The sequence below is a fragment of the Acinonyx jubatus genome, chromosome B2, assembly GCF_027475565.1.
Source record: "Acinonyx jubatus isolate Ajub_Pintada_27869175 chromosome B2, VMU_Ajub_asm_v1.0, whole genome shotgun sequence".
Lineage (NCBI taxonomy): Eukaryota > Metazoa > Chordata > Mammalia > Carnivora > Felidae > Acinonyx > Acinonyx jubatus.
The window spans coordinates 32,023,866-32,035,952 of NC_069385.1; the positions used below are offsets into that span (position 1 = coordinate 32,023,866).

General features: G+C 38.7%; 1 protein-coding gene across 1 annotated transcript; it reads left to right on the plus strand.

Moving 5' to 3' along the window:
• Positions 1 to 5,297: 5,297 nt before the first annotated feature.
• TAAR2 (trace amine associated receptor 2) lies at positions 5,298 to 6,603 on the plus strand. The gene has a single exon (XM_015074316.2). The coding sequence runs from the start codon at positions 5,613 to 5,615 to the stop codon at positions 6,531 to 6,533; it is 921 nt and encodes a 306-aa protein (XP_014929802.1). The 5' UTR covers positions 5,298 to 5,612; the 3' UTR covers positions 6,534 to 6,603.
• The last annotated feature ends 5,484 nt before the right edge of the window (positions 6,604 to 12,087 follow it).

The following is a 12,087-nucleotide window of genomic DNA, read 5'->3' on the forward strand; positions in this document are numbered from 1 at the left end:
TTTGTTCTTCTTGTAGATATACCAACAATGGAGAAAAGATTATGCTTTAATTCTATTAACATCCATGTAGCTATATATGCTTATATTAACAGGTTTAAAATTTTTTTTAATTCATTTTGAGAGAGAGAGAAAAAGAGAGAGAGAGAACATGCTCCAGTGGGGGAGGGGGAGGGAGAGAGGGAGAGACAGAATCCCAAGCAGGCTCCATGCTGACAGCACAGAGCCTGACATGAGGCTTGAACCCACGAACCATGAGATCATGACCTGAGCCTAAATCAAGAGTTGGACACTCAGCTGACTGAGCCACCCAGGTGCCCTGGTTTAAAAAAATTTTAATGATACTTGAAGAATATAGTCCTGAAAGAATTGTTTTATGCATTTAGCATTCACAGACTATCACTGTAAAAGATGTGAAAGATGTGACCATTGAAATGTTTGAATTGTTGATGGATGTCACACGCAAGAAACGTGCCAAATACACCATACAGGACAATGATGCTTAGAAGGAAGTTACTTAAAAGTCCTATTTGATGAAGTCATCAAATAGTCATCCACTGTGCCCCTTTCTGCTCTGTGGCAGGGGTATGAGGAACACCCTTCAGGACGTATACTAACATACACATCATGCTCTGCATTTCAAAGAACTTTATTAAGGTTCCTAGAGCTTGTTGGCTATGTAAGTTTCCTGAATATTAAAGGGAGGTGAGCTCTGCACCCTATGATCTGAAGCTTAGAAGGATTGAGTATGACTTTCAAAAATGGACAGTAAGCTGATTATAATAGGAAAGTCACTAAACCAGGAACACAAAAAGTTTGCAGTTAAACCCTAAAATGTATTGTCATGGAGTTGCCTTTAGCACAAGAATACTCTGTGGTGTGTGTGTGTGTGTGTGTGCCATTTTCATTAAAATGAAATTATTTATTTCTCTTAGCTTTCCTTTCTAAGAAGTAAAGTGGCTTAAAAATAAGCCAACAAAATAGAACTTTCCTTTCTATTTCATAGTACAGCTGACCCTTGAACAACTTGGGAGTTATGGGCACCAAGCACCCCTACTCAAGAATACATGTATAACTTTTGACTCCCCCAAAACTTAACTACTAATAGCCTACGTTGACTGGAAGCCTTACTGGTAACATGAACAGTTGATTAACACATGTTTTATATGTGATATGTATATATGCTGTATTCTTACAATGAAGTAAGCCAGAGAAAAGAAAATGCTATTAAGAAAGTCATTCAAGGGGAGCCTGGGTGGCTCAGTCAGTTAAGTGTCTGACTTCAGCTCAGGTCATGATCTTGAGTTTGAGCCCAGCTTTGGGCTCTGTGCTGACAGTTTGGAGCCTGGAGCCTGCTTTGGATTCTGTGTCTCCCTCTCTCTCTGCCCCTCTCCCCCTTCTCTCTCTCTTTGTCAAAAATAAAAATTAAAAATTAAACAGAAAAGAACATCATTAAAAAGAAAGACTACATTTAGACTAACTATTGAAAACAATCCACATATAGGTAAATCCATCTGTGCAGTTCAAGCCTGCACTGTTAAAGTATTTTCTTCTGTGCTGATACTTAACTGGTAAGCACGTGGGTGACTAAAGCAATTGGTTAAAAAACTTGGTCCCAAAAGGGGGGGAAATTCCTTGCCTATTGTTTTTCCCTTCTACCTTCTTTCCTATCAGAATGTCAGGCTGAACGTTACATACGTAATAGAAACCGCTACAGTAGCTGCTAAAATTGAATGTAACTTGTGAACCAGTGGTACACATTTAAAAATTTTGGGGATGAAAATGTTTTGGCAAAACTGTCTTTCAAGAATAAGTCTGTCGTTTCTGTAAATAGTCGTTAGGGCATGAGCTGGCAGAGACCCCAAATGCAGTTTGGTAGCGTTCCTCTGTGGTTTTAAACAGTCGTGTTCCTCCTTCTCTAACTTTAGCTCCATTGCTAAAATGTGTCCCATCTCACAGTTAGGCTATTAGTTCTGTTTAGGTGGAGATAGAACCCCAGAGTAGGAAGGATAAGTAGGATATAATTGCTTTGGATTCAACACTTAGAATTAGTTGGAGAATTAGCATCCAGAATATCAGTTGGAAGGTAAACAGCCAACTCATGCAACTCAATATCAAAAAAATGAAAAAAAAAACAAACAGAAAGAAAAACAACAACAACAAGCCCAATCTAACTAAAAAAGTGGACAGAGCACTGGGTATCATATGTAAGAGATGAATAGCGCTGGATTCTACTCCTGAAGCTAAGACTACATTGTATGTTAACTAACTAGAGAATAAAAAAATAAACAAAACAAAATAATAAAAGAAAAATGGGCCGAGGACTCGAATAGACTTTTTGTTTTCCCCCAAGAAAACAACATACAGATGGCCGACAGGCACATGAAAAAATGCTCACCATCATTAAAGGAAACACAAATCAAAACCACAATGAGATACCATCTCACGCCCGTGAGAATGGTTATTATCAAAAAGATAAGAAATGACAAGTGATGGGGCGCCTGGGTGGCGCAGCCGGTTAAGCGTCCGACTTCAGCCAGGTCACAATCTCGCAGTCCGTGAGTTCGAGCCCCGCGTCAGGCTCTGGGCTGATGGCTCAGAACCTGGAGCCTGTTTCCGATTCTGTGTCTCCCTCTCTCTCTGCCCCTCCCCCGTTCATGCTCTGTCTCTCTCTGTCCCCCCAAAAATAAATAAACGTTGAAAAAAAAGAAAGAAATGACAAGTGTTGATAAGGATGTGGAAAGAAGGGAACCCTTGTGCACTGTTGGTGGGAATGTCAACTGGTGTAGCCACTACAGAAAATAGTACGGTGTTTCCTCAAAAAATTAAAAACAAAACTACCATATGATCTAGTAATTGTCCTTCCAGGTATTTACCTGAAGAAAACAAAAACTTTAATCCGTAAAGACATATGCACTCCTATGTTCACCGCAGCATTATTTACAATAGTTAAGATATGAAAACAATCTAAATGTCCATTGATAGATGAATGGATAACGATGTGGTCCTTACATTTACATTGAAATATTATCCATCCTTAAAAGAGAAAGAATCTTGCGATTTGCAACAACTTGGATAGACCTTGAGGGTATTATGCTAAGTGAAATAAGTCAGGCAGAGCCAGACGAATGCCATATGGTTTCATTTATATGTGGGACGTAAAAACCAAAACAAGTGAACGAATAAACAAAACAGAAACCGATTCACAGATACAGAAAACAAACTGATGGTCATCAGAAGGGAGATGGGTGGAATGGACAAAATTGGTGAATGGAATTAGGACGTACAATCTTCCAGTTATAAAATAAATAAGACATGGGGATATGATGCACAGCATAGGAAATATACTCAACAACATTGTAGCAACTTTGCCTGGTGACAGATGATAACTAGACTTATTGTAGTGACCATTTTATAATATATAAATATCAAATCACTACACCTGAAACGAATAGAGTCTTCTATGTCAGTTATTCTTCAACAAAAAGAGAATCAGTTGGAGAAAGCTTTTAATTTCAGATCTGCACTCATTCTCCTCCTGCAGCTATCTTAATTGCTTTCTTTATTTTTTCTTTTTAAAATCACGTTTAACTTCGAGAAAAATGGGAAAGCTCCTTGACTACCTACTGGCTAAGACCACTGGCTTGGGGGCAACAGTGAAACTAGACACCCTCCCGCCTCCCACTCTATCCTCTCCCCCACCCTCTATTTTCTCTGTTATGTTCTGGAGACCCTGAGAATGACTTTCAAAAATCTTCAACCAACCTCGAGCTCTTCCTTCACCTTTTCTTCTGCTTATAACCGGCTTTCTTTCTTCTGTTTAAATCCCACTCACCCACTGAGAACCAAATGTAAAGTCCCAACCTCACCGGAGCATTCTTGTCTACCCCAGCCTGAAATTCCCTCACCCATTTCTTTTACCTTTGCACATTTTGCTTAGACTCCTTTTAGATCAGTTAATCTCCACAGTTGGTTTTTATCTGTGGTGCAGAGTCATTTAGGTTTTAAGTTCTGCCTCTTCAGTTGTTTTGTAGAATCTCTGAGGCCAAGGACTAGCTCAAGCTTTCTTGTTCCTTTCATTGTGTCTTGCGTGTTGTGGGCACTCTGTAAACAGTTGTGGCTCAGTGTCTGATGGTGCTCACAGGGGCTGAGAATTTATTGGTTTATCTGTTAGTAACTGGTCAGGTCTGATATTTGTGAAGCCCTTGATGGCCACAGACTCTCAGCAGTATTGACAGTTATTCTTATTGTATTCTTTTTGTATTTAGTGTTTTCTCCCCCAACGTACTTTAAAAAAAAGGAAAGTTATCCTAATTCATGAACATGTTACCTTCCAAATATACATGGAAATAGCATCATGCAGATTTTTATATGCAAAATGAAGATACTGGGCCAACACAAGGAAGGAGTGGAGATGCCTAGCTGTCCTGAAGCTCGCTAACCACCTGCTCCTATAGCTTTCTCTGCGACTCACACACTGAAACTTATTCGGCTTTCATTTTGCGTGATACGCGTTGCCCAAGGCTCTGAGGAGAAGCACCATGGAGGTGTACTTGTTCTTCCCAAAGAAGTGAGAGTGGTCCAATTTTGGCCTCTGCCCATGTCTGATTCAGCTGCTCTGGCTGGTGAGATGCTTGTCAGGGCTCCATGACTGGCTGAAAATGATTCTACCCGGTCATTAGACATCCTTAAATGATTCTTCCCCTTATTTTTTAAATTTTTTTTTCAACGTTTATTTATTTTTGGGACAGAGAGAGACAGAGCATGAACGGGGGAGGGGCAGAGAGAGAGGGAGACACAGAATCGGAAACAGGCTCCAGGCTCTGAGCCATCAGCCCAGAGCCCGACGCGGGGCTCCAACTCACGGACCGCGAGATCGTGACCTGGCTGAAGTCGGATGCTTAACCGACTGCGCCACCCAGGCGCCCCTGATTCTTCCCCTTTTAAACAACCTTGGCATGAACAAAATCAAAACACCATGAAAATAATACAACACATGAATGAAACAATTTTCAAATAATAATAACATCCTGGTCCCACAAGGCAGTAGACTGTACTCAAATAAAAGCTGATTAAGTGTTCCGGACTTATTTGAAGAAGAAGTGAATGTATTGTCTAATAAATATCCATTCTTTCTATGAACATAGGAGCATCAATTATAATAAAGTAGATAATGAACTTGCTTCTTCTCTTCCCCTCCTTCCACCTCCCAGTTCTCTCTCTCTTCCTCCTCTCTTCCTTCTTTTTCATTTCTGGCCCTGGAATAAAATAAGAGCCTACTAAATGTTGGTGGTATAATTTGAATCCAGGAAAGTATAAAGCAAATAAATCATTTAAACCCAGGTTAAAATTCTGTGAAGTTGCAAATGAAAGTTAAGATACATAAATGAGAAAGATTGTAATTAGTATTTCAGCATAAATTAATTATCTTCCTTGAGTCTTCTATATTTTTCTTGAGTTGTTCTGTGAAAACTTACAAAAAATATAGAATATTTGATTAATATCTGACAAAATTTCATGTGTTCTTGCTTTTTCTGAAGGAAATATTGGATTGCTCTGGATACGGAAATGGATCTTGCCCGGAAAATGAAAGGCCACTGGGTGTCCGAGCTGCTATGTATTCATTTATGGCCGCAGCCATATTCATCACGGTGTTTGGCAACCTCGCCATGATAGTATCCATTTCCTTCTTCAAGCAGCTTCACACACCAACCAACTTCCTCATCCTCTCCATGGCAGTCACTGACTTCCTCCTGGGGCTCACCATCATGCCCTACAGTATGGTCAGATCGGTGGAGACTTGCTGGTATTTCGGGCTTACATTTTGCAAGATTCATTACAGTTTTGACCTGATGCTTAGCATAACGTCCATTTTCCATCTTTGCTCTGTGGCTATTGACAGATTTTATGCTATCTGCTACCCTTTACGTTATTCCACAAAAATGACGATTCCCCTCATCAAGCGATTGCTATTTCTCTGCTGGTCGGTTCCCGGAGCATTTGCTTTCGGGGTGGTCTTCTCGGAGGCCTACGCCGACGGGATTGAGGGCTACGATATACTGGTGGCCTGTTCCAGTTCCTGTCCAGTGATGTTCAACAAGTTATGGGGGACCACCTTGTTCATGGCCGGGTTCTTCACTCCTGGGTCTGTGATGGTGGGGATTTATGGCAAGATTTTTGCGGTATCAAGAAAACATGCTCGAGCAATCAATAGCTTGCCCGAAAATCAAAATAATCAAATGAGGAAAGACAAAAAAGCGGCCAAAACTTTAGGAATAGTGATGGGCGTTTTCTTACTATGTTGGTTTCCCTGTTTTTTCACAATTTTATTGGATCCCTTTTTGAACTTCTCTACTCCTGTAGTTCTGTTTGATGCTTTGACATGGTTTGGCTATTTTAACTCCACGTGTAATCCCATAATATACGGTTTCTTCTATCCCTGGTTTCGCAGAGCACTGAAGTGCATTTTACTAGGTAAAATTTTCAGCTCACGTTTCCATACTACTGATCTGTTTACTCAAAAAGAAACTGAATAGACTTGTGTATGAGTGAAATGAGGCAAAAGCACAGGAATGTAGAAGAATAAAGTCACTTAAAGCATGTGTATATGTGTGTGCATGTGCGTATATGTGTGTGCATGTGTGTATATGTGTATGTAGGTGTGTGCGTGATTTTGGCTACCAAGGCAAGCTTTTAGTTTCCAAGACTTGAGGGGAAAAAAAAGAGTCTTCTCTTTGAACCAAAATCCCTCTTCTTCAGAATATTTCATATACCTATTACTTCTAGGGAGAAAAGAGGAAGAAACTTGGAAGGATAAAGAGAAGACAAGGAAAAGCCAGGAATGGTGTGAAAAGAACACACAACCTTGATACTATTTGGAAGGGATCAGAGCATAAACTGAGCTTAAAAACTCCTGCTGCCTCTTACCACCACGAGCACTTTGTGTGATTCTTCCATTCGCTTTTTGTTCTTTCGTGCCTGACCGGATGTAGTTTGAAATGTCAACAGCTAATAATTATAGGCAAATAAATACAGAAATAATTTCAAACATGCATATTCTGTCAGGAACCAGTCACTGGTTAGCTGAGAGTTAAACCTTTATTAGAATTTACTATTGTGAGGTTAAATGTTTCTTTTTTTTTTTTTAAGTAAAGTTTATTTATTTTGAGAGAGACAGAGAGAGAGAGCAGAGGAGGGGCAGAAAGAAGGAGAGAGAGAATCCCAAGCAAGCTTTGCACTGTCAGTGCAGAGCCCCGGACTTGAACTTATGAGCCATGAGGTTTTTATTCAGCGTCTTTTTAACTATAAGTTGAGGCCCATTAGTAACTTTTGAAGTGAAGTTAGTGGTCTGCAACCAGGGGTGTGCTGCTAAGTGTTTGACACCTGACTCTGAAAAGGAACAAAAAAAAACAAAGAAAAAAAAAGCCTTGATTTGCAGAATTTGACTATAAATATACATATAAACTCAATATATATATATATATATAGAGAAAGAGAGAGAGAGAGAGAGAGATTATATATATATGTATGAAAATTATGATTCCAGTACATATATATATATATATATATATACATACACACATACATTTATTTAGCAGAATGAATATATATTGTTCATTTAGCTGAAATCAAGCTATAAATGTGATGTCAACTGGCTCTCAGAAGTCCTGAAAAGTTAACCTGTTCTTGTCAGTGGGCATGAGAGGTGCCAGTACACCACTGGCTGCAAACAGCATTTTTCATGAAAAGCAAACAGAAGAAAATAAATCGGCTCAGAATACGTTGCTTGCATTGAGGGTAAGTAATGCCTTATAATGTTTTAATTTTAGTTATGTGAGTGTGTGTGTAAGTGAACTGCGTTCCACTAAAATTTTTTGTGGTTCATTTCTTTTTTTTTTTAATGTTTATTTATTTTTGAGAGAGACAGAGTGCAAGCGGGGGAGGGGCAGAGAGAGAGGGAGACACACAATCTGAAGCAGGTTCCAGGCTCTGAGCTGTCAGCATAGAGCCTGACACGGGGCTCAAACCCACGAACTGTGAGATCATGACCTGAGATGAAGTTGGACACTCAACCAACTGAGCCACCCAGGTGCCCCTAATTTCTTTATTTAGAAAGTGATAAACTATATTGATGAACAAATTAGCAATTTCTCCTCTTTATGAAAAAGCTTACATCATTGCCTGTAAATTTGCTTTGATCTTAGTTAATTGCACAAATCACAATTAAGCAGTGACCATTCTGTGGTCAGCTGAAATATTAGTTTTGTCTACCTGCCCAAAGATGGCCCTGCCACATATTGTCTAGACCTTCCATCCCTGCTAGCGTGCTGATAGGTTGGTGCCTCCCCGTAGCCTTAGAGTAGAGGAGAAATGGTGGAGATTCTTTGAGATGGTGAAAGAGATTGCAAGTACAAAATAAGTGGAAACACTGATTTTCCAAGAAGAGAGGAATTAAAGCCAGGTGCAATGATGAGAGCTAATATGGTGTGTTGGATGCTATTGTGGCTTTTTGGCAATTCTTTTTAATGAAATACAGTAAAACCTTGGTTTGTGGCATAATTTCATCCAGAAACATGCTTGTAATCCAAAGCACTTGTATATCAAAGCAAGTCTCCCCGAAAGAAATAATGGAAACTCAGATGATTCGTTCCACAACCCAAAAAAATTGATATAAAAATGATTACAAATACTGTAACATAATACAAAATTATAAAGAAAGTACAAAATATAAAGAAAAATAAGCAAATTAGCCTGCATTTACCTCTGAAAACCTTCATGGCTGGTGTGAGGGAAACAAGAGAGAGGAGGGTTATTGTGTAGGACGACTTTCACTATCACTAACGGAATCACTGCTGTCTATTGGCTCAAGGAAATCTTTTTCTTTTCATGCAACTTTAACAAGGGACCTATCCAGTGACACTTGGTTTTGCCTCCTTTGGAGGATTTCGGGGAACTGTGACATTGCATGGTCATTCAACAGATTCATCCCTCGCACTGCTACAGACTTGTTCAGGTGGTGCTTTTCCACAAAATTTTGCGCTGTTTCACACATTTTACACATCTTCCTAATCTCATTTGAAGCGAGCGATTCCTCCGCCTTTGTCTCCTCCTCCTCTGCAAACAAGATGCAGACATAGACTTCTTATAACATCTTGCAATTTCGGCAACCTGCATATGTCATTTGTACTTCTCAGTGATTTCCTTCTTACCTTCCACTGCGATCATCTCCTTATAACTGCCTTTCTTTTTAACCTTTTTCCGCACGGGGGCCATTGTGTATGCTAGCACGGATGTTGACCACAATCCAGTATTCATAAACTCTTCTCATATACTGTATTTAATGTAACTGACAATAAGGCAGCAGAAGAAAGAGTCTGTATCTGCAGGCCACCTGACCTAGAATGAAGCAAAGCATTCCTAAGCTGATTCTTGTATGGAAAAGAAAAGGACTGTCCATAGGTGCTTTGAAGTGACAAAAAATTCACTAGTGCCAGTTGTGGGCAGCTTCCAACGTTCTGAAAAATCACTGATTTCTGCCAAACACCACAGCCTGAGACCAAGCGTCCGAGCATGGGAGATGATCACCCACAATCCTACAGTGTGTATTGTGAGAGACGAACCACCGGCTCAGTTGTGATCATGTCATATTCGGCATCATGTATTACTCGTATTGCAAGACATTGGCTCATATATCAAGTTAAAATTTATTAGAAATGTTTGCTCATCTTGCGGATCACTCACAGAGCAAGTTACGATCCAAGGTTTTACTGTACTGATGTTTATGCTGCTTTGGTATTTGAACACCCACCCCCCAAAACACACAGATGTTCTGTTTTTATTTAAAAGACCAATTGCCAAAAAGAAATATATAAGTAAAATAGAATTTAGTTTTACTGGAAAGTAGAAGTATCTTGAATTAATTTGTATTAATTACAATTCCTCCCAATTCCTTAACGTATGACTTTAGAAAAGAAAACTAAATATTTTGATGTAAGTTTGTCGACAAACTTGCAACAAATTCAGTGGAGAGTGTTAGACATTGCTTTTTTTTTTTTTTTTTGGCCAAAGGATAATGTTTGTGATGGTGGTTCTTGTTTATGCCAGTGCTTACAGATGCAAGAAAATGTTAGTAGCCCTACACCATATAGTTCCTTCTAATACTTCTTTCCTTCTTCTACTAGATCCTATTCGTATTTGAAAACATCAAATAGCCCCGTGTAAAGTTCTGCTCAGTTAGTCCCCTTTCATTGAAACAGATAATTTTCTCTATAGGTTCTGATGGCACTTGTTGGTTTCAGAATGTAGTCATCCTGACTTGTTTGCTGTGGAAGAAAGTGATCCAGCCTCATACCTACTGTCCACCTTCCATCATTTCCCAGAGTTAGTAAAATAGCCTCCTTTCCACACCCAGGATTTGACGGTAGGTGGCAAATGAGAAAACTGAACCCAGAGATATTAAATGATTTGCCCTGAATTTTACAGCTAATTATGAAAACCGGAACTAGAACCCAGCTCTACTGACTTCTCATTCAATGTTCTTTGTTCGCTGAACTGATTTTTTCAAGATTTGTGGCACCTTAACTGGCTTTTCTTCTTCTTCTTTTTTTTTTTATTAAGGATTTTAGTCAGACTAATATAAATCACTAAAGCAAAAATAAATACTTCCCTCTTACCCCAATATCTTATTACATTCAGGAGTCAAACTGTAAACAGCAACCTTTTCGGAGTCAATTGTCCCTCCTTTGGATATCAGCTAATGTTTAATTTAGCCTACACATATTTATGTGTTTTTAATGTACAGAAAGGATACCTTATCTTTGGTACCTTATCTTGCCAGAATGAAGCCCAAAGGACCATGAAATCGATATGAAATAGTCCTTTGTTTGGAAAAAAAGGAAACTGAAAATACTCGGGACATTAAAAATACACAGAATATTTTGATATCCTCCAAGAAAGAGAGTTAGAAGAGTAATTCCACTGGGGCTCTGCAGTTAGCTACTCTCTCAGAGCTCCTGGATCTGAGCTCCCCACTCCAAGTCTCTTGAGAGCAGAGGCAAACTTATATGAATCAGATATTTCAATCCTCAACCCTACACTTCCTAGAACTTCCTGACCTCATACCTGCCAAGTCACCAGAAAAGACTCAATGATTCACAACTAACTTTTCAGGAGATGGAAGGTACTGAGTCAATAAAAAGAATTGGAAATGTACCATTGTTTTTTTAAATATTGCTAATTTGTTTGCTTTTTCAAAATAATTGAACAGAGAGGACTCAATTTGGTGGAAAACCAGAAATTGTTGCCATAAAAAAAGGTAAGGTATTTTCCTAACTGGAAAATGATAATTATTATGACATTTAAGTGAACGAAACTTCTTACATTTTCCATTAAGTTTTGTCTGGCAAGTTTTGTAAATTTTTATGTGGTGGCCTATAAAAAAATGTTTTTGTGAAATTCTAGAATTATTCCAAGCATGATTCAATAAATGTAAGGTACATCTATGTTTCAATAATGTTAAAATGCTTTCTCCTCTTTAATATTATATTTTAATAAGCAAATCCTGTTGTATACTACTTAATTCACTGCTAATGCTTAATTCACTACATATTTCATTTTTGGTATTTTTCTCTTGCCAGCAGCATTTACTTAAGGTATTCAGTTGCTCTTTGCTCCTCAAAATTATTCACTCATTTCAGATACAAAGAGTGTCCGAACTAAAAATGCAGTTTCTCTATTGTCTGGAATTATTCTTCTAGAATTCGTTGGGCATACAAATAACATAGGTATCTTGCTAAGATGTACATTTTGGGATGGCTTAAGATATTTCATTTCCCAAAATATTCCCAGGAGATGATGATGTGGCCAGTCTGGGGACCATATTTTGATTGGTGAGGCCTAGTAGGAGAAACTATAAGCAGACAAAGCTGTAGAAAAGACCTAGATTATAATGTTGTTTTTCAGCATTTAGTGGCAATATCTACCTCAGGGCCTTAGTTATAGGGGGAATGTGGCTTTCAAGTAATTTAGAAACATTAAGGCACCCAAAATTTTAATTGTCACCTAGGTTTCATTTAGAATACTGTTTATTTG

Excerpts from the sequence above, each read along its gene's own strand:
- TAAR2 (XM_015074316.2), top strand. The coding sequence starts at position 5,613 with ATGTATTCATTTATGGCCGCAGCCATATTCATCACGGTGTTTGGCAAC.